General features: G+C 44.0%; 1 protein-coding gene and 1 long non-coding RNA gene across 2 annotated transcripts in view; one reads left to right on the forward strand and one right to left on the reverse strand.

Annotated features, from left to right (window-relative positions):
* LOC108790565 overlaps window positions 1-16039 on the forward strand; it is a 22781-nt gene extending 6742 nt beyond the window's left edge. Inside the window, exons 2-3 of the long non-coding RNA XR_001941456.1 lie at window positions 2779-2785; window positions 15953-16039. This is a non-coding gene — a long non-coding RNA (uncharacterized LOC108790565). The remainder of the gene's footprint in view (window positions 1-2778; window positions 2786-15952) is intronic.
* The window catches only part of RAD21 (RAD21 cohesin complex component), a 30306-nt gene extending 8159 nt beyond the window's left edge, over window positions 1-22147 (reverse strand). Inside the window, exons 1-6 of the mRNA XM_018560854.1 lie at window positions 21968-22147; window positions 6004-6183; window positions 5443-5572; window positions 4090-4189; window positions 3837-3943; window positions 1812-2015 (exon numbers count right to left, since the gene is read on the reverse strand). Of these exons, the coding sequence (XP_018416356.1) occupies window positions 1812-2015; window positions 3837-3943; window positions 4090-4189; window positions 5443-5572; window positions 6004-6147 (685 nt within the window). The 5' untranslated portion in view covers window positions 6148-6183; window positions 21968-22147. The remainder of the gene's footprint in view (window positions 1-1811; window positions 2016-3836; window positions 3944-4089; window positions 4190-5442; window positions 5573-6003; window positions 6184-21967) is intronic.
* Window positions 22148-27000: the final 4853 nt, after the last annotated feature.

Here is a 27000-nt window from a genome sequence, read left to right on the forward strand (position 1 = left end):
ACATGGGGGGGCTTGTAAGCCCCCCCCATGTGATAGCAGTCAAAGGAAAAAATAAAAAAAGGTTTTTAAAATCAATAAAAAAAATGTAAAAGCCCCCCGCCCCCGCGTAAACACCTACGTATGAAAACGGCGAACGCGCTACACATGTTGGGTATCGCCGCGCACGCCGGAGTGAGAGCAATAATTCTAGGGCATCTCTAAATTGATGACCTGTGGGGGCTTTTAAAGCGTCTTCTGTGGACTTTTTAGGGTACTGCAGTTTTTCGCCATTTCACGGACGCACGCAATTTGTAAACTGGGCATGTTGGGTATCGTTTTACTCGTTGTAACCTCATCTTTTATATTTCATTTAAAAAATGGGTATTTTGTTCTGTTTTGGCGCATTTAATTAAATTTATCACTAAATTTTGGGGTTTAATAAGGAGTTGCTCTAATATTGCGCAACATAAAAATTTGCAACTACCACCATTATATTGTATAGCAGTGGTTCTCAACCTTTCTAGGGACAGGACCCCTTGGTATAATTTACCAAGTTGTGGTGACCCCCAACCGTAAAATTTAGTGATGCACCAATACTAGTATCTGTGGGCTCTCAGGTGGCTAGTGGGACTCTCTGGTGGTGTCCAGTGCGTTCTCTGTGGTGATCACTCACCTCCCCTCACTCCTGCCTCCTGCCATCTCTTTGATCCTCTCCGGCCGCTGCAGCGCCATCTAGTAGAACTGACACTGCTGCGCTAGGAGGTGGCTAAGGAGCCTCTTACCTAGAGCAGCACAAGGCACATGGGGACCCCCTCAACTGTGGGTTGCGACCCACAGATTGAGAACCACTGTTGTATAGGGTCTTGGCATTCAGAAAATATATAATGTGTGGGGGTTTTAAGTAATTTTCAGGCCTAAAATGTGGAATATAACATGGGTGCAAAAAAAAATGGGAAAAAAGGCCTCAGTCATGAAGGGGTTAAAGAATGTTGTAACAATCCGCAGACTAGTGAAAACATCACTCGGCTACACAAGCCTTTAATTGCATCTAAAAGCAAACCTTTGTTTTTTCAAAGTTTTGAACATGTGGAAAACAGTTAGACCCTCTGACAGCCTTTATTATAAATATAGGTTTGTCTGGTTGGGAGATTTGCCCCCTTTGTCAACTGTCATCAGGACTACAAGTGAAAGGGAAATCCAAAATTGTGAGTTGTCACCAGAAAAGGCAGAGGGGATATCTAGCAATGGGGAGACTTTAGATGTGGCATCTAAAGAAGAAATTTACCTCAATTAAGGCTGGGTTCAAACCTAGGCGTAGCGAATATGCGCGCCGTGCGTTTCTACCGTGATTCGCTATAAAAAAAAAAAAACACGCGACAAACACGCGTTTCCGAGGGCTACTTGGCTGTATCCCAATGGAAATGCACGACAAAAACGCCCCAAAGAAGCTCCTGTACTTCTTTGGGTGTTCATACGGCCTGTAATTCGCACAGGTGTGAACCATACCCATAGGTAATAATGGGATTTCGATGTTTGAGCATTTTGCAGAACGTTCGAACGCACTACGAAACGCCCAGGTGTGAACCGGGCCTTATTGAGATTGTCACATTTCTGTGTATACAGGAGAGAAGGTGAAGGAAAATACATTTAAAAAATAATCCTGATAGCCTTATCACTTTCTTCCAGGATCCAAAAAACCTCCAAAAAATGTTTCAACCCCGATAGGAGCTCTAACCATTCCCTGCTCTAGTCAGAATGGAAAAGGTTCTGGCTTTAGATACACTTTAATGGATGTTGGTAAGAGATTTTATAGCATATACTACATCTCGTACCCAATATTCCGCCATCATTTCCGTCTCCAAAATTGTCATCTTTGTATTGGTCATCATATTCCAAGTGGTTGCTCTTTTCGTTCAGCTGGCTGGGGTTCTGCTCTGGTTCCAGTAAGAGATTGGTGGCGCTGGTACTGACCAACATGTCATCTTCAAAAGCACTGCCTTCACGCATCATCTCTCGGTCATCCATACCAAAGTCACCTGTGCAATGCAAAAGGATTTGATGTAATACGCACATTAACAATGTTGACAAAAGCACATTTGGCATAAAAGCAAGGAGTACAAGTGAAGATTTCTGATGGACATGCAGCATGCAAGGCTCCAGGAATGTGATCAATAATGGTTTGATGTACCATTAAGACATCAGTGTCTGTTTTTAGGGGATAAGCGTTAGAGAAAAAAAAAAAGGAGGTAATTTTCATATGCAGGTAGTTACACTAATGGTCATGAGAATGCAAATTGCACCAACTGTAGTGAGCGTGCATCATGGGACAAACTACTGAATTTTAATAAACCGACAAACATACCAGAAAAAAAAGACCATTTTTGTTCTGCCACATACAGAAAAAACAGCTAGTGGAAGTCAATTACAAATATGGCTTCCCCCGCAGAATTACATCTTTTAATACTTTTAAAAGGATAACAGTATTTCCAGTGAGCACACGAGTTACTGAATGGTTCACCTTGACATTTTTACTTGCTATTCCATATTTGCTGCTGCAATTTATAAATGTGTAGAACAAAAAACACTAGAGGGCACTCTGAACGGGTTTAACTCCCTGCTTAAAAAGGCAGCTGCTAAAATAAAAAGTTCAAAAAGACCCTGCAAAAAACAAATACACTTCTCCTGCCACTGAACTGCACTGTAATGGAGAGACCCTGCTGAATGAAGAGTGTTGAATTCCTGGTGCCATACCGCACTGGCTAGTTCTGCAGGCTTCTACACTACCAATGGGCACAGTAGTAATGCAGTAGCAGGTGAAAGGTGACTAGCATTTTTCATTGCAGATGAGCAGCATGAGAGGTGAACATTTACAATCTTTGCAAAGGAAACGTTAGAAGATAGTTACTTTACTCATTAACACTGCTTAGAGTCGGCCCGTACAGATCCGTGCACGGCCATATCGGGCCGTTCCCGGGAAGTACATGAGCTGCGTATGATTGTATGCAGCAGCCTGTTCTTCTCTATGGGAGAACCATATGGTCAACCGAACTGCACATCCATGCTGGTGCTCGCACTCAACAGGATCCATCCTGTCTGCGTACAGGTACGCACACCCGCACCGATGTGCAGCTCTCGGGCGAGCGCATGGCCGCGTTCTCCCATAAAGAACAGGCTGGTGCGTACAATCACACGAATGCACCTGTCCTTCCCGCGAATGGCCTGATACGGCCATGCACGCCGCACGGACCTGTATGGGCCCACTAAGCAGTGCGAATGAGGCCTAAGAGACTCTACTTCCTTAAAGTAAAACCCCACAACCCACTGATGCATCACACTCTCCATCCCTTCACTATAACGCCCCCCTCTTCCCCACTCAAGAAATACCGGGTGCTTCTGGGTATGAGGGAAAAGGGGAGCTCCTCCTCTTCCTCCCAGGATGCAGTGTTTGAGTCAAAGTGGGCAATCGCCTGACCAATCCCTTCAATACCCAAGGGTTAAAAATCCCACACAAATTATAGGCAGCAGTTTACCAAGAATGTGATTTAGAAACTCATAACTGATATTTTAGTAATTTAAGTACTAAATATTACAATCTTGTAACGCAAAAAAAAGGTGCCCAAGATGAGTTTTCAGATTAGACCAAACTAACCTTCAAAACAAGTAGCCACAAGACAAGTAGATCCTGCAATAATATGACATTTAGCTAAAAGCCAAGATTGCTCGCCTACAGGACTAAACAGCCTTCACCTTCATGTGTTTATCTACATTATAATTTTTCAGTAATATTAGACGCAGAACCATAATATAGACTAAGCAGTCTTACTGAAACTGAACTACACTTCAAAGAAAATACTCACCAAAATCATTATCTTGCAAGATGTTAATGTTTCCAACCTCCTCCCGCATAGTGATCTCCTCCACTCTACTTTGGTTCAGGCTGAACTGCTGGGCCACATCAATATCACTGAGGAGACAGGTATGTCATGGTTAGGCATTCCAACTATTTACCCGCCATCGACAAAATGGCTCAATAAATTGTACATATTAAAATAATAACACTGGCCAATCACACAACAAAAACCAGTAATAAGTGAAAGTTGTGTCGCTTACTCTAGATCTGGCAATGGTTGGTCAAAATCATGAAATTCTTCAGGCAGAGTGATCGCATTGTATGCAGCTTCTCTGTTTTCTTCCGGCAAATCCACCACCCCTAAAAGAAAACGGCATTCCATGAGCTACACATTACAAACTTCACAAGTGTCAAAGTAACTGCCAGCTTAGTATGTATGGGGGAATATACCTTCCTGGAGAGGGCAGTGTGTATGGGGGAATATACCTTCCTGGAGAGGGCAGTGTGTATGGGGGAATATACCTTCCTGGAGAGGGCAGTGTGTATGGGGGAATATACCTTCCTGGAGAGGGCAGTGTGTATGGGGGAATATACCTTCCTGGAGAGGGCAGTGTGTATGGGGGAATATACCTTCCTGGAGAGGGCAGTGTGGAAGGAATATTCACTCACAGTTCATCACTGCTGTAGGCAGAAGGCTAGGTTCAGATATCGGCGATCCCAGGATGCGCGTCCAAGGACCACACCATCGTGCGCGGTTGCCGCACGGCCCCATTGATTTCATTGCGGTTATATTTGCACGGCAATCAATGAAAGAAAAAAGCTATTTTTCGACACGCACGGCATCTGAGCAGGAAACCACGCACTCTGCAGGGGTGCCATAAGAAAATAATGGCACCGGCGGCAGGATTGGTGGTGGTGCGAGATTCCTTGACCGCGCGGCCATCCACACTGTTTTGTGCACGATTGCTGCGTGGTCATGGATCTCCTTAGTGTGAACCTAGCCTAAGACACCACTGTCCCCAACAGAAAAGGTGTTTAGGCCTAGCAACTGGACACTCAGGACCAAGCAGTGTCACATGTTCTTCCACAGCCCTAGAACACTTACATAAGAGCAAGTGTAACCTTTGCTGGAAAGGCGTGCCATCAGAAGGCACCATCACATTGAACTGAGTGAGCAAAGCGACGATTTCTCCAACACTTCTTTTCTTATATTTCAAAAAGAGAGCAGCTGATTTACAGATCACTGAAGTGTGAAGACTGCAGCAGTGTTTTAGGACACTTGTCCAGTTAGTCATTTGAAACCAAGATTATATGCAACCTCAAATTAAAATCAACCAAAAGACACAAATCTCTTTACAAATTGAAATCTAAATGTTTGGAAGGATCAGTTAGTGGCTGGATCTTATCGCATACAAGCAGCACACATGCCGCATCTCGCTTTCTGTGCTGCCGAGATAACACAAAATGGCATTTTGCAGGGATCGGGCGCTCAGGAGATAAAATGTTAGATTTTTGTTTAGATGCTATATCTTTAGCCCTCAATTAAATGACCACTATGTACTTTCCCCTGTGATAAGCAGATTTACCGAGATTGAGGCGCGTTCTTTACTCACCAGGCCGAAAGGCCATCTTTATTTTGATGAAAGCTTCGTTACAGTCAGCAAGGAGGTACTTTGCCTTCCTGTGGTAGATTCTGACAACACCCAAAAGGAGATGCCCAGAAGTACGCAGAGCCATTTTTACCTAGGGGAAAATCAAGTGGTTACAGATAGAAACAGAATGCATAAAAGAACGGCAGGCAAACTTTCTTAACCCGTGCAGTGCTGGTTTGTGTCTAGGTGCAAAAATTAAAAAATACCCACCTGAACCTCGCAGCCGCCCCTTACAGCGCCCTCTCCTCCACCGCAGCAGTGGCATGCCCCTTGGCTATCTCACTTCCTATACACGGTGTATAGAACGCGTTGACTCAGATTTTATACCGCGGCAGCAGAGGGGGAGGTTCCAGGGACCAGTTTAACAAGTTGGCTCAGGAGTTGGTGACTATAAAACTGTTATTTCTGCACCAGGACACAAGAGCACTTGGCCCTTGCAATGTGGTGGAAGCACCACTGCAAGGGTTAAGAAAAAGTTTGCCTGGAGTTCTTTTTTAAAACTGTAATTAGTACAGCACATACCTTGGGTGATATGATGCTCTCCACACTACTCTCGAGGTTGCACTCAAACACATGCGCTTTAGTCAGCTTCTTGTCCCAGTGGGCCGCCAGCCAGATTTTGGCCAGCGGCCCTCTCTTGCTCAGCACAAAGTGTGCGTAAAACATCTTCCTGTGTTAAGGCTTTAGCCACCGAGGAATTACCTGCAAGAATGGGGGGAAAAAAAAAAAAAAAAAGTTATGACTTCTAAATGCAACTCTTAAAATCAAGATACATTTCACAAATTCAGTTTTAGTATATTTTAGGACTATAATGATAGACATATCACAATAGCCAGGCCACAAAGTCCAAAACAGTGGTAGTCAACCTACAATGTATAGGGGGCCGCAACTGCAGCCCCTGAAGTGAAACGGCTGCGCATAATGTTTATTGCATGTCATTCTAAGATTACAGACACTAGAGGAAATGATGATCAAAACCGGCATACATTTGTAGGGGTGGCTGAAGGCATGCAGAAGAAAGCAAGACCGAGAACAAGTTACCTGAGAAACCGAGAACATGTTACCTGAGGCTAATAGAGATCATGGCTATTACCCCTTCCACACCTCAATGCTTCCACTCCTATTACAAACTGCAGGGGTCCAAAGGCCACACGTGGCCCTGGTGTGTACACGGTTTCAGATACATGCCCAAACATGTAGGTAATACAGGGCAATACATCCCTGATATTTGCAAACACATGCTTTCCAGCACCCATTTACCTTTGTGAAAAATGCAGATGTCTGTACACGTAGCTGAGGTTGTGCTATGAGATTTCAATGAACAAACTGCACACTGGTGCACCCCATCTGCTCATTCTGCAGTCTATATGCATGGTAATCTGCATCCACTCAGGAAAATGGGGGGGCGACATACATACATTTATAGGATTCTGAAGGGAAATAGGTAAAGCTCCATGTGAATGGCTCTCCCTAATGTCACCAGACATGAAAGAACGTTCTTGGGTTCAAGAGATTGAAAGTTGATCCAAATCAAAGATTGTAATCCTCACATTTTGAAAAGATCCTCAAAAATGGTCCTCACAAATTTCAAGCATCAGAATTACCTGAAGATTTTCCAAACACCAAATCTAAAACTTCCTGAATCACCACCTTGCATCTACGGCGCTCCCAGCTGATGCTGAGACACATTGCAACTTTGGAACTGCCTGTAGACGCCGCCACTCTCCAGCGCAAGCCACCATGCGGTTCATCGGACGGAACAGCGACCACAGTGCTCCAACTGGTAAGTGTCTCCACACTACACCCACTGCTAGAGTCTGCCCCCTCAATGCCAACCCAAGAGGGGGTGCCGTACACCGCTCAGGGTAGCACCCTTGCCACTACCGCACACCGGGGGGGGGTCACCATCTGGAGCCACTAACGCACAGGAGGATGGTTGCCCTCCCTGAATGACAGAGGGGAACCTTGGCCTAGTCTCGGATGGGGGTCCGACAAGGGATTCCTGTATACGCTGCAGCAGGAAATCCTGGAGTAGGTCCCAACGCATATCAGGGTTAGGCTCTGCCCTGAGGCAAATTGAAAACGAGCCCTAAAAACAACAAACATTACGATGTGAACCTGTGTAGCCGGAGGAAACACAAAAAAACTGAATTGGGATGGAAGGAGGGGGTCTATTTATTTAAATGTGGTTGATGCGTTTCCTGTTGCAGGCAGGCGGAGCCTTATCTCATGGGCTGTCCTGGAAGATGACTGGGGGAAAAAGCAATGCCCTTTTGCTTGATGTCTGACTGGGTGCAGGGCTTATACCACTGAGGTCTATTGTGTTCCCCAAAGAACATTGCAATATACCCATGTATACTGCATCCATGAAGAAGTCCTGACCTGTGTGTTTAGTAGTGTTCATCAAGCAAACAAGAAACAGTTTCTTGTCGCACACCTTACCAGGATTCCCATGTGGATATATCAGCGGGAACTCGAAATGAATGCGGATGCCGCCGCCACCACATGCAGATAGTTGAAAGTCACCAACACACCAAAACGATAGTTACAGCAATGAATTGTTAATTATTGAAGAATGCTGTCCCCCATATGCAAGCGCTTTCTGGGCCACACAGGGTCCCCTTCATCAGGCTCCGAGATGAGATATCGTTTTAGTGTGCTGGTGACATTCAACTAGTAGTGCTCCTCATCGCTTCAAAGTTTTTCTGAAGTCTAGATATTGACTTTAGTTTGGCAGAAGCTTCTGGCAAGTTCTAAAATTTGGGGGTAAACCGTACGACACTTAGTATGTGGGGATCAAATACAAAAAAATTCAGGCTAGTGTCACTCCTACCAAGAAGGGGCAATGTGGTACTCCTGCAGCAGGAATCCCAAATCTTTTCATTTACAAGCAACAGCTGTCACCCGTACAAGGTAATGATCAGACGACCGCAGAAACCATTTGAGGCCTTGTTCACACCAAGCGCAGAGCAGGTGCAGAGGAGTTGCAGGCCGGATCAAAACTGCGTCCAATGTATTCCAATGGTATTTTTTGCTCCAGTTCACATCGCAGCGTGCAGTTCAAGAGCAGGTCCAGAACAGGTGAAAAAACTGCAGCAAGCCCTATTTTACCTGCTCGGGAACACATGCCAACGCCTGAAACGCACTGAGCCATGTTAAACTTAAAAAAAACAATTTTTTTAACCAAAAGCAGCCCGGAACGCATCAAAAAACGCGGCACAACCCGCTGCGTGTGCAGAAACCTGAGCGGATTTGCTCTGCATTTGGTGTGAACAAGGCCTGAAAGCAGCAGAACGCTAGCACACTGCATGTAATCGTATGCGATACCATTACATATGGTTAGGAATCTATCACTATCCCTAGGATGCTCGGGGACAGTCATCAAAGCGCCCAGTGAAAGGTCCAGGTTACACACAAAAAAACTGACATAAGAGTTCAAATAAAAATTCATATATTTAATCCGGCTGCTAGATGTGCGTTTTGACTATACAGTTCCATTCAGAAAAGCAATTCAGAATCTCTCATTTGTACTCTTTCAGCATTTTCTTAAAAACTAGCCAAAAACTTTTTTTAGAGCATGGTTAGGGAAATTTCACTTCCTGTCCTGCTGACAATAGTTTTACAAGAAAGGAAGTGAGAAAATCTGCAACAGGGACACAGACCGCAATAAAAAGCTGGCAGGGCTACTAAACTTCACCTATTCCACTTTTTTAAAAATGAAATGAATTCTGTCTGTATTGCTGGTGGAGGATCCCCCTACCTTCCGATAGTGTAGAACCCATAAAGTGTCCAATCCTCTCAGTTTAATAAATAAAAACAAAAAAAAGTTTCAGCTGGACACAAACCCCGTAGAAGGATTTGAAATAAGAGCAATCTACCAAGTCCAGGTAGAATGGTATAACAGAATGTATGTGATAAATTTCTGTGTAAAAACGTTCCCCAGTTTATCCAATTCAAACATCACCAACCAATGTTCCGGAATCAGGCCCGGCTCCTTTATGAAGGCATTCATCAATCCAACAACGGGATAAGGTTAGACAAGACAGGTTGCCTGAACTAGAAATTTAGAACCAAGGCAGCTGCAAAGCATGTTGTACGATTGCACAAATCTACACGCTACACTCTAAAATACACCTTACAATTATCTGCCGATTTCTGTCTGCGATCGCATTCTCACCCAAAAATCTGCCGTTGATGGGAAGTGCACAACCACAATTACTGTACAACAGGCAGATCTTCGTCTTTCAAGCAGGCTAGAAAAATCTAGTTGGAGGGGGAAAAAAACCTGACGGGTTAGTGGTGTTTTTGGACAACAAAAATCTCAAGATGAAAACGGCACATGCTCAAACAAAAATCTGTTTTTTCGATCGTCAGCTGGACGATTTTAGTCGAACGATAATTGCGAACTAGATTGGTCTGTGCATGATGGGCTGTTTGAATGAAAATTGAACGAGGGTGAGATGCCTGGAAAAAAAAAAAGTTGTACAACTATTGTAAGGTGTATGGCTGCCTTAAGGGAGTCGGTAGAATTGTAAAATCAAAATTGCTTCATGTGGCAGGATCACCAGGTGAAAAATAAAACCTAGTGCAGCTACCACATCCGGGATGATAGAAAAATGTTAAAACCGAGTTAACTTGGGTTTATATACAATAATAATAAAATTACTACCGGACAGTAGGCAGCATGCAGCAGTTTTGTGTTTGTTTTTTAACATTCATCTTATTTGCATACCTAATTTGACTATCAAAATGTTTTGTTTTTAAAGAGGAACTTTACCAGTATCTTCAAAATAACAAAGACACCATGAGAGATGTTTAGTAATGACAATCTACAAACACATACTTCTAAATTGCCGGCTTTGGATTCTTTGCATACCTTATTTCTCTTTTCTTCCCCAGTCTTCTGACAGTGGCCATTTTAACAAAGGGCAGATTACTAGATCTCCCTTTACTTCCTGGAACTCTGGCACATGTAACTAGGACATGTTACATAGTATGAGGTTGAATAAAGACACGGGTCCATCAAGTTCAACCCATTGCGTGTATGCATGCATGCGATTCTGCATGTGTACGAGTCCATGTGTGATCTTGTTCTTAAAGTGTACCTGTACCCCTGTTATGTTATGGTCTCTGAGGAAATCGTCCAAATGCTTTTTGAATGATTTAACACTCCCAGCTGAAATCACTTCTTGCGGCAGCGAGTTCCAGACCCTAACCGCTCTAACGAAGAAGCCCGTACACCCCTTGTGGTAAATCTTTTCCCCACCAATTTTAGGTGGTGGCCTCTAGTCTTTGTTATGGAGCTTACCGTAAAAAGTTTATTGCTGATGTCGCCATCACCATTGAACATCTTGTACATTAAAATCATGTCCCCCTTTATCTCCTTACTTCCAGCGTGAACATATTTAAGTTTAGTAACCTTGTCTCATAGCTTTGGTCCTCCATCCCCTTAGTTTGGTTGCCCTTCTCTGGACTCTTTCCAGCTCAAGGACATCCTTTCTGTGGATTGGTGACCAAAACTGGACCGCATACTTCAGATGAGGCTGAACCAGCAATCTATAAACTGGCAAAATGATAGACTTGTCTCTACAGTACATTCCCTTTTTAATACAAGACAGAACTCTGCTCGCTTTGTTTGCAGCAGCCTGGCATTGCAAGCTATTGTGCAATCTGTGGTCTACAATGACCCCCAAATCTTTTTCCATTTCCGACACCCCTAGTGGAGTTTCCATTATTGTGTAAGCAGCTTGCCTATTTTTAAACCCGAAGTGCATTACTTTACATGTATCGACATTAAACCTCATCTGCCATATAGTTGCCCACTCCTACTTTATCCAGGTCCCCCTGTAATGTTATAATGTCTGAGTCCATGTCTATTACCCTCCCGATTTTGGTATAATCAGCAAACACGGAAACATGGCTATTTATGCCCTCCCCAATATCGTTAAAAAAAATAGATTGAATAGCATGGGGCCCAGCACAGATCCCTCATGACCCTAGACCAACCTGAAAAGGAGCCATTTATAATGACAAAGTGAAAACAGAAATGTTTGCAAATGTATGAAAGATACCTTTGCAGCGGCCGGGATAGCGCTACTTTCGGGGCGACGTTAGCGCGACCTTCTCCGTCGGGCTCCATAGAAAAAAAAAAAAATCGCGCAAAATCCGCCGAAAAAAGGGTCCGGTAGAAGCGACTTGCGACATGGAGCTAAGACAGCTCCATTGACTATTAGCCGGCGACTTCTCGCTATATATCGTGTGGCAAAAATGCACGATATCCCGGCAGAAATTGCGCGATAAGTCGCTACATGTGAACGGGGTCTTAGATTGTAAGGCCTCACGGGCAGGTCCCGTCTTGTCGTCTTCAATCTTATTGTAATGTCTTCCTTATATTGTAAAGCGCTGCACAAACTGTTGGCGCTATATAAATCCTGTATAATAACTGCAGTAGCAGGCTGCAACATAAAATTTAAAAAAGTGAAGGGGGTCTGAATACTTTCTGAATGCACTGTACATGATACTGGTGGCAAGTCCAGTCTATGGATAACAATCACATAAGCGGGTTCCCAGGGAGAGAACTTCTATTATAAGCAAATCATCAAGTCAAGATAAAAAGTTTCACAAGAATAAAAGTTGTGCATAATCGGTTGCTCTTTCTCTGAATGCGAGTTGCAGAAATACCAGCAAAGAATGTTGTATGAACTGCTTTACAGCAAGCGAGAGCAGCTCTCTCAAAGGAATTTTATTGGAGGATTCTGCGATCAAAACTGAAAATGAATGGCTACTATATTGACTAGAATTTACAGAAGCAGAAAGTCTTTTTTTATTCAAGCAAAGCCGTATAAATTTACTGAATGTTTGCCTGGGGCCTTCTTTTAGCTTAGCATTCTAAAGGAAAATAGTTGTACTGCCACCATTACTAAATACGTTTTTCCCTCTGCAAGACCCAGACAGGTTTAGGATATTTAGAATTGGGTATGCACTTTCCTTTGCAGCAGCAGCGATCTGAGGAGAAACAGATCCCAGCGGCTATTTTAAATAGCTGTCATCAGTTCGTCAGACTTTTTTTTGCCTGAAGGGACCTATACGGTTCCGAAACCTCGCTATATGATGTGACAATTCTTTTGTCAATAAAGAACATTGACGGAAATTCCTTCTGATGCGAGTTCATGGTCACTAGAAGATGGTTCAAAGCCACCCGACTTAAGGCTTACTGACATGGCCACTGCAAGCGGTTGTATTCTGCCGTAAGCCTTACGCCGGTGGCAGCGAAAGGGTTAAAGCCAGCTGCAGCAATTGCTTACTTTTCTTCCTTTAAATGCAGACACTGTTCAAGTGACACTGTTAAGTAGGCTATACACTGCGCAAATTTCAACCGGTTCTGCCTGGTATCCCTCAATCAGTTGATTGTAGGAGCAGGTTGGAAAATGCTCAGCTCCAAAATCTATACAGGTATTCTGACAGCGGCCAATGCAGAACAGCCGGGATTACTCCATCCACATTCATAAGCATTGATAGAGGAATCTGTTCTATTTCAGACAGCAGGTTTACCACAGAAAATATAACCATGTATAGCTTCTTCAAAATCCATAAAAAAAACAAAAACATAAAATCACAAACTACAATCATGCTCAATACTGTATCAGATGATCATAGTGAAGAATCCATCTCAGAAAGCAATAAAAAAACCCTGACAGAGGCTTTAACCCTTACCACCTCCATCTATACAAAAAGCTTTGGCTGGAGATGGGCTTCAAGTATTTTTAAAAAAAAAAAAAAAAAACCCACCACAGTCCCCTTCCCAAACTGAAGGTCTATTCCTAAATGTTTAGGGGTACCCAGGAGTGTGGAAATTAAAACTAAAAACTACTGGTCCAAGGACTAAAGCAGAGGCCCAATTTACCTGTCCCTCATGACAATCTATTTGTACGGATACAAAAAATAATTCTAACCAAATTCGTATTTAACCGTGCTAGGAAGTGCTTCCCATCTGTCAGCGTGGTCAGGTGACCATACTGATCAATGAGTGCTCACAATTTGCTAGCGAAATTAAAATCTATATAGTGTAGGGCTGTGCTGGACAGCAGTAAGGGGTACAGATAGTACACCCATATCGGCAGAGGGGGAAGAACCTTTTGCCGAAAGGCAAGTATAGCAGGGAGGGAGAGGGGGCCAGATTTGAGCAGGTAATTCTATTTTCCCAAATTACCTGGGAAAGTGAACTCATCCTTTAATGCACATTGAAGTGAATTTATCCAAACTTGAGCAGACAAAATCTGGAGCAGCTGTGCCTGGCAACCGATCAGCTTCTCTCTCATTTTAAAATCCTAACTGAACAAACTGAAGAGACGCTGATTGGTTGTTATGCACAGCTGCTTTAGATTTTGTCTGCCCCAGTTTTGATAAATTCCCTCTATTTTGTGATGAGAGTGCTGCTGCCTGGCTATCAAAATATATTACACAGTAGAATAGGGGCAGCACTCACGCGTGTTTATTTGCATGCAGATGGTAGGGGTGGCGGCGTTGGTTTTAATTTATATAATTTTTTCGCTTAAATTGATTGTCACACAGGATCTCAAAAGCCCCTATGTGATAGCGTTTGGAGGCGACAGGTTCTCTTTATGGAGCTTGCCCTCCAAAATAGAAGATCGAGCAGAGCATTGTGCTCGATCTCTTGTGCAGTCCAGCTTGTGACAGCTGAGAAAAAGGCTTTGAGTACAGTGCTCCTGTCTCGATCGCACAGAGCAGATTGGAGAATGGACATTCTCCAGTCTGCTCCTCTCTCCATCCTGAAATCATTTGCCGTGGTTCCGGGTCCCCCAGAAGAGTGGGGTACACTGAAAACCAGTGCAGGGAGGTGTGGCGTGGTGAGAATAAGCAGGCTGCTACAAGTGATCGGGGCAGCTGTATAGCCACAGTACAAAATGAGTGACTGCTCCCCAGCCCTTCATTTAGCCTTGCTTGCTTGCAGCAGGGTTAAATGTAGGAGGAAAAAAAAAAAAGAAAAAAAAAAAGCACCTGCCCAGCGCATTAGGAATTACGCATCCCTGCTACAGAAAACAGATTATTATAGTTCTCTTTTAAAAGTTCAGAAGTCAAAATCTGTCATCCTATTAACCAACAAAGCATTTATAAACACTGATACATGATAAAAACATTAGTTTAAAAAACTGTATCGTCAAAATAGTCACTCAACTACACTGTAAATTCAATTCATATCGTGTCTGAATGCCATGTCACATTGTTTTGCCTGATAAAGCGTCAGCATGTGGTTCAGAAACGTGACATTTGCTTGTGACGTTATCTAAATGATGATCGATGAAGTGGACCTCGGTGTGCCGGTGACCTCATTATCTCATTTAGTCTTATGGCGCCATGCGTTGGCCATTTCAGCACCCATTCAAGCTACACATGAGGATACGTCGGTTTGGAGTGCGATGGGATACCTCTGAATGAATGTCATGTCCCATCTCATTATTATTATTAAAGACACCACATTGCTATGAGACCAAGTTTCTAAAACCAATAAATGTTATTTTGCATTTCCACACCAAAGTGAACAGTAACTTAGAATGTGTCAAAACTATCAGGTTTTACTGCTATCTGTGGCTCCGTTTAACCCAAGTATACAAGGTTAGAATTTTTGGATGGAAAAACATTTTCCCATTCTGCACCTTTTTATTGGCACTACGGTTGAAAACTTTTTTTTCAATATGACCCCATTAACAATTAGCAAATCAAACAAACTGTCTGAAAAATCTATCCTTGTATATCTAGCTTGAGTCACTGTCACTGGGATAAACTTTTCTCTAATGGCAACACACAGAAGTAAAATTGCTTTAGTTGCTCAGTAGAGGAATGCTGGGACCTCTATGTTTAGTTATTAATTGCTGTCAGTTTCCCTTTAAAAGATTTTTCCCTCTTTTGTCAGGAAAAAATTTGCCCAGAAAAGAAAGTGAAGGGGCATGTATCTAACAAATGCCCCAGATAACAGTAAAAGCAAAGCAAAGTTCTAACTTTCCCCCACAATCAATAATTAAGTGGGGAAAATGTTTGTTTTCGGATAAAGTAAGTATGAGGCCTGGTTCACACTGAGCGTACTGTCACAATGGATTTAGCCTGACCAAAAGCGTCACCGAAAAAAAATACCCATTCATATGGCCCCTGTGCACACCTAAGCGTTTTGTCGCAATAAGCAAAACTCCTATCACTGGAAAAAGTATGAGATCGCTGCTCGTTTTGGCCCAACATATTCAATTGGAATTGTTTGAAAACCCGCAGTGCAATTAGTTTTGTGCATTTTGACGTACGTATGCATTTTGTCCGACTTCAATGCATCATAATCTGCTCATAAAAACACGCATAATATATGCGCGTATAAACATGCAATGCACATGAACCTGCATAACAGAATGCGCGTTTTTATGCATAAAAAACGCCAATGCTTAGGTGTGAATACGGCCTTACAGAGGAACTTAACCCATATCCTTAAAATAACACTCACCTTTAGAAATGTTTACTAATGACAATCTACAAACACATACTTCTAAATAATTGCTGGCTTCATATTCTTTACATACCTTTATCTTTCCCCCACCCCCCCAGTCTTCTGTCAGTGGCCATGTTAACCAAGGGCAGATTACTAGATCACCCTTCACTTCCTGGAACGTGACCATGCACATGATCTCAGGGAAGGTTGCTCATGTTTGTGATGCCTTTACCTGAGATCACGTGAGATTACCCAGCAATGCTCTGCTGATGTAACCTTCCCAGGAGAAAACGATTTGGAACATTACATAATTTGGACCAGGAAGTAGATGAACTCCATTTGTAAGTAAATGAAAAATCAAGTTTGTTTAAAGTGACATTAAAAGGCAGACATTTTTCCCTCCCCCAATGTTAATGTCAGCACTTACCCTAAATTATGTCTCTTTTTCCGATCTTCCTCTTCTTTCCTGATGTTTTCAGCCTTCTCTCTAGCGGTGCGGCGTCTCTCCGATCCAACGCTGACTGCTCTGTCCCTCGTCGCGTCCCTGCCGAAAATGAGAACTGTGCATGCGCGCGCCCCAAGATCCTTTGCGGCCGCTCGAGAAATTTCTAAGTCTAAGTCTAAACTGCTGTTTGAGCGGTTTAAAAAAAAAAAAAATGTTTGCATATATCTACTGCTTGCTAGCAGTAGATATATGCAAAAAAACCAGGAGGGTTTAAGTATCCTTTAATGGATATAAGATTATATAAATCAGCATGCAGAGCTGTATGCTGATGTGATTTTTAGGGAAAGGGGGTAAAGGTCCACTTCAAGTCTACAGTCAGGTTTTTGCTCACTGTCTGTATCCTACTGGAGAATTCATGTCACTTCAGGGAGAGGAAAAAAAGGACATGAAACTGTGCAAACTGTTGGCGCTATATAAATCTTGTATTATAATAAAACTTTGTAGTTAAGTAAATCCCCTCTTGCACAGATGTCCCCACTAGAGGATTTTCCCCTCACCTCTGCTTCTGCCGCTACTGTAAAACTTTGGAAATCCCTTTCACTATGTATGCGGGGGACAATGTTCACCGGGGCAAACAGAGGATAAATTTCTCCACAGGAGACAGACAAAAAACTCCTGACAGGGGCTCCAATTCTCCAACATGCCATCCAAAATTAAAAGTACAGTTTTGGCCTAAGGCTATATTCATTCGAGCCATAATGAAGGGAAAAAAAAAAAGTGTAAAGAACAAACTATGCCCCAGATCACATTGTCCGGTGTTTAGATGCCCCCGCCCTTATCTGAATTTGAGGCACCTGTTTATACATGGATTGTCACTTTGTCATTTAAGTTCACAATGATTGCCACTTATTTGCCGGATGAATGGACCTTGATAAGTTCCCAAAACATTGCTCATCATCATACTTGCAATGCCATGTGTATCTGCCATCAATAAAAGGACAAATTGATGCATTGGACCTTGGTGTATGGGTGACTATGTCCTTTATGTGGATTTCAAAACTTTCACACTGGCAAATGCCAAACCAGCATTTAGAGCATATTTTAAAAGCATATAAACACATGTAATGATATGTATTGGTATACTTCACACTGCACATTTACCTGCATTTAGGGGTGGTCAGTTTATCTGCATTTAGGCCCCATTCACACCTAGGCGTATTGTAAAATGCGCGACCATCACACGGTTTTTTTAACCGCGATTCGTGGTAAAAAGGTCGCACGACCGTCGCGCGATTCCAAAGGCTACTTGGCTGTATCCCAATGGAAAACGGCCCAAAGTAGTCCCGGGACCTTTTCAGGCGTGGGCCGTTTTGTAGGGCGTTAGGGACGGGCGGAAATACGCCTAGGTGGGAACGAGGGCATTGACTACAATGCTATTTATTTTTTTGACCGTTTTGTAGGGCGTTCGTCGAGTGTAGGACGCGCTACAAAACGGTCAGGTGTGAACGCAGCCTTAGAGAAAACTGAATTCGGTGCATCCAGAAACTGATTAGAAACTAGCTCTACTGATGTAGATGCGGCTACACCTGCTTTAAAGAACTCCAGCAACCTAAAAAAAATAAAAATGTAACCTTTGCAGTAGGGCTACCCTGTCAGTGATTACCTCCCCCCTCCACTCCGGCTGTGGTATGTGCCCCGACATCAAGTCTAAAGGTGGCCATACACTTTACAACCATCGCAAGACCTTAGTCTTGCGATGGTTGTAAAGTACTTAAAAAAAACGTACGATCTGCCCATCTTGGACAGGCAGATCGTACTTGCGATGACTGCAATGAGGGGCAGGCTTGCAAGCACGGCAAACGGGCAGTGTGCGCGTGCGCACACCGGCCCGTTCATCAGTTGTCGAACAAGCAGGTCACTCACTCGCCGAGAATCGTACGATTCCCGGCGGGTTTTCCAGCCTGCTTGTTCGATGGAAGACGTGCGACCGTACAGTAGAAACGGTTGCACGCCTTCCATACACTGTACGATTCTCGTACGATCGCAGGATTTCCAGCGATTCTCGCACGAGAATCGTACAGTGTATGGGCACCTTAAAGCTGGCCATCATGCAAATCTCAGCCAGTTCTTCAGGAATGGAAAAAGAATAGAGCAGTGTATGGCCAGCTTAATGCACGTGAATGGACCTGCATTAGACATGATGTCAGCAGGGCTTAAATCATTGGAGAACAAGGGAGAGGAGGCTGCGGGGACCGGTCTAACAGCCTGGCAGGACTGAGGATCAGGGGAGCGTGTAAAAATAAAACCCTAGATGAAAACTAGCAGCTAATCCTTCCAACATGGGGGTAGCCCCACTGAAAGGTTTAATTTGATAGATTCCTGGAGTTCATCTTTAAAGCAGGAACTAGGGCTGCAGCTAACGATTATTTTCATAGTCGATTAGTTGCCCGGTTATTTTTTCAACTATTCGATTGGTTGCATATAAAAAATCTCTCCCCTCCCTAACCGATAATGAGAATAGTTGCCAACTATTCTCATAATCGATTGATTTAATCGATTAGTTGTTGCAGCCCTAGCAGGAACTTCCAAAAGCCAGAAATAGTGATCTGGAAAGTTTGCTTATATTACCCAGATAATGTCTCCGAGTTCCAATAATCTAAATGCAGATGTGACAGTGTGAATGCGGCCTAAGGCTACATGTACACCAGCTTCATGGATTTGGGTTATCTAAAAACGCAGAGAAATCTGTGAAAGAAAAGCGTTATGTTTCTCAGATCAAGTTCTCCTGCGTTTAGCTCAGGAGTGGACAAATTAATGTTATTCAGTAGCCAGTCTGTCCAATCCAGGATTATCGTTTTTAGGAGCCAGCTCCATTAATAATAGAAAAAACCTCAAAGGCTGGGCGGCAGCTGTCATTTTTAAATGAGCATTGGCTACCTGACACCTGGGATTTGTCCAGCACTGGTTTACATGTACCTGCCTTTATATGTTTACATGCATTTACACATTCAAAATCATAAATAAAATCGGACCCTGGACATACAGAAGTCTTTACTGATCACATCTAAACACGAGTATAAATTACACTATTTGAAATTATTACACGCATAAATACACATATAGAAATGTCGGCCAACCGCATATATAAATGGCAGGCTTGACCGTGCCAGGCCTCATTCACAATGGCGCTCCTGCATTCAACTTTTCAAAGCATGGGAGAAGTGATAGGGAAATAAAGAACTTTTAGGCTACATTCTAGGTGAGATCAGATATGTATATATGCATTTAAAATGGTTTTCTAAACACACACATGCATCTAACGATCTCCAATGGATCTATTCACATGTTGCAGATAAAAGCATCTAAACGCTGTCAGTTAAGCTGCATCTAGAGAAAAAAAAAATAGAAGTCAGGTTTGTCCAGGAATCAATATTAACTTCTAAACGCACTAAAAAGTTTGGATTTGGTACCAGATACATCTAAAAGCCTATGCATGTAAACATGCATCATTCAACTAATTTAGAGGCATTAACAGCATCTGGTCCGACAGATTTGTCTCTGCATAAAGAGCACAAAAACGCAAGTTTGAATGAAGCCTTACACTTCCCAGATCGTGTCCTTGGCAGTGCTTAGTGAAAATAGGATTCAATGCAACCGGGACTTGTTTAAAAACTCTCAACACATTAAGCGCAGCAAAACGTCATCTGGAAAGCACAAACATTGTCTATACTTCCCAGATGACTGCTTCCAATTTTAGAAACACTAAATGTAGACAAGCCAATGTAAACAAGGGCTAAACGCAGTTAAACTGAGCACACAGGTAGCCACTCAGCGTGAATGATAACCCTTTCGCTGCCACCGACATATGTTGTTTGCATCAGGGCCCTATAAACAGAGCCACCGGGACTCTACACCAGAAGCGATTCTGGCGGCAGCTCGCTTCTGCAGGCCGGTGAAGGGCAGCCCCCCAACCAACACCCCAGCTTGGTTCACGGGCTCCACCACCCTTCCTTCGGGCCCGGGACCAGCATCTCTGGAGTTGGCAAGAAGCAGATCGGCGAACATCTGTTTACCGATCTCCTCTCCATGGGACCGTAAGAGACACTGATTGAACCACATCCAGTCCCTCAGCTGTCATTGCTCAGCTGCAGAAGTCAGGCAATAAGCTATTGGGAATGCGATCTGCGCTTCAATAGCTTATTTGGAGTGGAAAGGTGACATTAGGGGTCTAATTGACCTCCTTATGTCACCTTAGATAGACACTTTGCCTGACGAAGGGGTCCTGTGAGGCTCCGAAACGTTGCATTCACATGTCATACTAAAAGGAATACAAATGAAAAAGGACATTCCCGAAGCAGAATGGTGTGCGGACAATCTAGATCGTACATTGTGGCGCCATCCACCAGTTGTTCCAGCCCCCGTTGGATTTTCGGGTACATCGGTATGGTGTGCGAAGGGCTATTTCAAAGACTTAGAGTACCTGTTACCACGGGTATGGCCATGTGCAGCAGAGAGAGCACTAATCCTCATGCCAATAACAGATCTCTCCGATGACCTATACGGCCTTTTACAGTGACAATTTGGGGTACCGTAATTTGTCGACGTTTCACAGACGCAAGCGATTTATTTTTTTTACACTGGCACGTTGGGTATCTACTTACTCGCTGTAATCTCATTTTATATTTTACAAATAAAATGGGTAATACGTGTTTTTTGGGCACTGAAATCAACTTAAGAGCATTTTTTTTTTACAAAATGTTTGGGTTTGATAAGGGAGCTGCACCAATATCATGAAACGTAAAAATTTGCAGATGCCCCCATTTTATTCTAGAGTCTCTGCTTTCAGTAAATATATATTGGGAGGGTTTAAAGTAATTTTCAGGCATAAAATGTGGAACGTGTGGCCGTGGCAGCAAAAGGGTTAAAAGATCTACTTTGATGAGACGTACGCTGGCGGCCAAACCTATACAACAGCACATGCAAATGGCACAAAACAGAGTTTTGATCAGCCAGCACCGGACCTCCTCTGCCCAATATCAGGCTGGAAGTTACTGGTTACCAATCTAGCACGGTGTATCCAGCATGGTAAAGAGAACCTGTCACCATTTCCTACCTCACACCAAACAGCAGCAGCCTTGCTAATAGAAACAGGATACACATTCCACACATGAGCCGGCATTTGTACTCCAGCTTACAGTCCTCCAACTGCACATTCAGCGGCTGGGTGTGTGTATGGCAGAGTTCGCGGAGACCATACCGGAGATCTCACGTCACTGTGCAGAACACTATGACCAGCCGGGGGGATGTCGTCACCGGAGTGTCCTAATATCACCAACAACGTAATTTCCTACTGGCAACCGGTCTTCTAGAGACCTCAGCCGGGGAAAGACTTTAGGAAAGGCCGGGGAATACACTGCGGCCTGCACCGCCAGCCCGCCATATTAGCGAGCGGCCTCGGGGAGAAGGCCCAGGGCCCAGCGCGTCTCACCTTCCTTCAGTCAGTTCCTTCCACCGCACGAAGTCGCCCTCCACCCCATTCCTCCGACACTCACCGCCTTATGCTGGCCCCGCCGTCCGCTGAGGCCGCTCCGTCTCCTCCTTCACTCGGGCTCAGCCGCTGCCACTTCCACTCAAACAAACAAGATGGCGTCCGCGCCTCTTCCTGCCGCCCAAAACGAGCGTTCAAATCCGCAGGATGTTTACTGATGAAATACCACACAGCGGCGTCACCACAGAGATGAGGTGTACTGGATAGAGCGACGCGCCAGCGCCTGACGTCATGGGGCGTGGCGCGTCGGACCGAAAGCGCCATGTTGGAAGAGGAAAGCCTGTGTTGGCCAAATTCAGACTCAGAGAGAGTGTGCTGAATAGAAAACTGGTCTCGTCACCCTTTTAACCAGTCAGACCTTTGCATCTCTTTTCTAAGCCCCTCTGGAAAAATAAATGACACATGCAATCTGATTGGTTGCCATGGACAATGAGAGCATTTTTCCCTTCTCCAGATTGTGTTTGTTGCTTGTACCTGTAGGTGGCTATTGTATACTTTAGAACCCTGCGCTGAGAAAGTTATAAGGACTGTTAGAGGATGCACTAATACCATTTATTCCAGACTGAGTAGCGATACTTTTCTTCAAGTACTCGCAAATACCAATTACCAATTATTTGTGTGTGTGTGTGTGTCATCTGACAGTTTTTATAAAACCATAAAGACTAATGATTTTAATGCAGAATACCACCAGCTAGAGAGGACTACAAATCACAGCAATGCATTATGCCACCAGCTAGAGAGGACTACAAATCACAGGAATGCAATATGCCACCAGCTAGAGAGGACTACAAATCACAGCAATACATTATACAGCAATGCATTATGCTACCAGCTAGAGAGGACTACAAATCACAGCAATGCATTATGCCACCAGCTAGAGAGGACTACAAATCACAGGAATGCATTATGCCACCAGCTAGAGAGGACTACAAATCACAGCAATACATTATACAGCAATGCATTATGCTACCAGCTAGATAGGACTACAAATCACAGCAATGCATTATGCCACCAGCTAGAGAGGACTACAAATCACAGCAATACCTTATACATCAATGCAGAATGCCACCAGCTAAAGAGGACTACAAATCCCAGCAATACATTATACGGCAATGCAGAATAATAGTATATGCTCCAAGCTGCCACTCTGCTCCAGGGTGCTGGCCTAATGTCTTGGGTGGAGGGTCTCAGTATGGGGGAATGTGCCGAGGGTCTTAGGAGAAGAAGGAAATGTGCAAGCTGGCCAAAGCGTTGTAAATAGCCATGGGCTCGATGGGCAACGCTAGTTGGTGTGTTCAGCGTTCGTGTGTTTCTACTTGAGAAGCTACACAGGATCTGAGAACATGTTCATCCATTGTGTTCTTGCAATTGGGTGTCAATCCACAGGTGCATGCAGATGCTCAGTCTAATGGTTTCCGTATTCGAGGCAGTTCCATATGCACAACACCTCACCAAAGTTCTGCAAAGGGAGATCCCTGCTCAGGGGGATAGGACTCCCTTGTCTTTGGACAGGCAGAAGCGTGTCAAGACCTCTCTAGTGTGGTGGCTTTGTTAGTCGTTGCTGTTGAATAGGGAAGTCGACGACGGATGCCAGTCTCAAGGGCTGGAGCGGAGTGACCGGACAGTGGTCAGCACAAGTCCGCTGGACCCAGGAGGAGTCCAGATTTCCAATCAATGTACTGGAGCTTCGGGCGATCAAACTTTGTCTGCTGCACTGGATGGATCTTCTGCGTAGGCATCACTTTAAGATTCAGTTGGACAATGCCACAGCTGTGGCTTATGTGAATTATCAGGGGGGTGCAATCAATGAAAAAAACACATTAAAAAAAAAATACCGTTTTTAAAAGAGCAGTGATTTTCACATTGCTTAAAGTGAAACAATAAAAATGAAAAATTCCTTTAAATATCGTGCCTGGGGGGTCCCCTTAAACTGCCTGTAAAGTGGCGCATCTGTACGATGTATAGAACCTGCTGCAGTAAAAAGTGACATTTATAAAGAAAAAAAAAAGCGTGCGGCTCCCCCTCCCAAACAATACCAGACCCTTTAGGTCTGATAGGAATGTTAGGTGGGACCCCATTTAAAAAAAAAAATGTGTGGGGTTCCCCCCAAAGTCATACCAGGCCCTTTTAGGTCTGGTTGGAATTTTAGGAGGGACCTCAAGTTACAATTTAAAAAAAAAAAAGTGTGTGGGCTTTCCCCAAAAGTCATATCAGGCCCTTAAGGTCTGGTAGGAATTTTAAGAAGGAACCCCACCCCCAGAAATGGGGAAAAAAATACGTAAAATTCCATACCAAACCCTGGATCTGGGCACAAGCCTGGCAGGGCAGGAAAGGGGGGGACGAGCGAGCAGCCCCCCCCCCCTCCATGCCATACTGGGCCACATGCCCTCGGCACTGGGAGGGTACTTTTCCAGGGTCGCCCCTGGAAAAGCACCTTGTGCCGGTGGGGACACGGGCCTCTTCCCCACAAGCCCTGGAGTGTTGATTGTGGGGGTGCCAGCAGGGGGGGTTATTCACATTAGGGTAGAACTTTAATAAAGGGGCACCCAGATGCAGCCCCCCCCACTTGTGAATGAGTAAGGGGTACCCCTTACTCTTGTACCCCTTACACATTCACTAATGTGTTAAAATAAATTTAAATAAAGACTTTTATTAAAAAATCCTTTAATAAAAATAAAAACACAACAAAGGCTTTTGACAAGTCCTTTATTGTTACAAAAAAAAACCAATAACCCAAAAAATGGATCCACCAATATAATCCAGGGTCAATCATGAAGTTCAGCGTTGTCCACTATGACTCGATGAAATAAAAAATAAAACATAAATAGAAATAATACCAAAAAAAACGTTGCCAGCTGACCCGTCCGCTCACGACGAACTCCCGCAGCAGAATGGCATTCTGACAGAGGCCGTCAAAATATAAACAATAGGGCGGAGATAGCGGTGACAATTACTTGCTAGAGTGCTGGGTACGAATGAGGGGGTTTGGCAGTGCCTGCGCTGTTGTTACTATGAAACCAAATGAATACTTGCTGGAGTGATAAGTGCAAATGAAAAGGAATGACATTGATTATGTTACCATTTCTATGGCAATTTTCTCGACTGCCAAACCACCTCATTCGCACCCAGCGCTCTAGCAAGGAATTTTTTGCTGAAGTAACAGCAACGCAAGCATCAGCAATCCCACACATTCTCACCCAACGCTCTAGTGGGGAAACATTTGGTTTATATGTTCCCCTAGTAATGCCAATATAAGCGCCACAAATCCTGTGAATCCACATACCAGAATAGCCAATGTATTCTTGCTTTGGCAAAAAATTAGGAAGTACAGGGACATAATCAATAAAAATGCGTTAGTACAGAAAATGTAAAACATTTATTGTTTTACAACTGAGGGGGTGAACATTAAGATTCATGCAAAACTGGAGCATTTTTAGCTTTGATAGAGTAATGGAGGGTTATAACCCCTGTCAGTTTTTTCTTGTCTGATAGCCACATCAGGAAGTGAGAAAAAATCCCTCCAAAGAGAGGGAAATCCCTGGTGGTCAGCAGGGCCACCAAATCTAGTGTCCCCTTAGGAAGATTTCACATCTATTCCTGTTCTGATGGCTTCTCGGTCTTTTGGCTAAGATCAAGTGTAGTATCTGTTCTTATCAGTTTCCGGAGGGGAAAAGAACCGTCCTGTTGGGCGGATGGATACTTAGTACTCTCTGGAGTACAGGTTGTGCTTGAGAGGTTCCTCACCGGCGAGGGGAGCTTCCCGGCACCGTTGCCTCCTGATGGGGATGGGTGCTACTCTGGTCTGGCCGGAGGGTTCGGGAGGTGCAGGAGGTGCTGTGCCCCCTGGGGGTGGCGTCCCAGGGGGGCCAGAGAATCACTTGGGTGTGGGACCCCACTGAGATCCACTGACACTACGTCACGGCACTCTAGCTTTTTCTGCACTACACCTCTAGGGCAGGCCTTATGGCTAACCCGGGGCAATATTTTTTGTGTTGTGCACTGACCCTCTTTTTATATATGCACATTTGCCACTTTCGACTTTACAGAAGACGGAGGGTGTGGGTACCTTTGGGGCCCTTCCTGATGTCGCGGAGGAGGTTCTGTGGCCCTACAGGCTCCCCTGCCTCCTTCCACTCGGGGGTCTCTCTTCGGGAGAGCCTCCACCAAGTACTCAGTGGACCTTTTTTCGGCAGGTCCATGAGGAGAGGGGTCCGCAGGCCTTCAGGTAGGTGGACCTAAGTCGTTCTTGCCCCTGTCAGGAGCCTTTCCCCCTCGGGGGGTCAGGAAATCAAGGTCCTTCCTCATCAGAAGAGGACCAGAGCACCCTCGTGCACTTTTTTTTTTAGTGTGTTGTAATTTCACGATTCACTTATTTTGTTCACAGTGGTGAAGTGTGACTTCGATGCACGCATCACGGACCTTAAAAAAAAATCTATTCCTGTTCTGATGACAACAGAAAATTTGGGATTTTCTTTCACTTTCAGTGCTAATGGTCACCATGACAAATAGAGGGTGAATCTCCCTAATGGGGTCACATACAACAATAAAAACCCGACAGGTGTTGTAATCCCTCTCCACTCTATCCAAAACTGGAAAAAAAGTTGTGGCTTCAGCTGCACTTTAAGGAATGTTGTAAAAGAGTTGTAAGGTCCACTTCAAATAACTGTTACTGTCCACCAAATCAAGATAAACCTATCTGAAATGTCTGGTGCTTACACAATGCAAACCTGAAAATATTACTACAATTATTCTTGATTTACTGCACCCGTTCCTTTCATTCCATTTTCTTGGATGTAGTGAGTTAACAAGATGTAAATTGAGTTCATTTTTCAGACTGTATATTTTATTATTTTCCTTTGTTACAGAACACGGAGCTTTAAGAACGGAATGGAAAAACACAAAACAAATAGTCTACTCCTCCATAAAGTAAGACAGATTACTGTTACCCCTCTTCTGGCCCAGTCAGATTCATCACAAGCAGCACATAATCTAGTTTGTTCCTGAAGCAGTGCTCTCATTTCACTATATTGTGTGTAC

Source organism: Nanorana parkeri, unplaced genomic scaffold (genome assembly GCF_000935625.1).
Source record: "Nanorana parkeri isolate BGI_ZX_2015 unplaced genomic scaffold, ASM93562v1 scaffold482, whole genome shotgun sequence".
NCBI lineage: Eukaryota > Metazoa > Chordata > Amphibia > Anura > Dicroglossidae > Nanorana > Nanorana parkeri.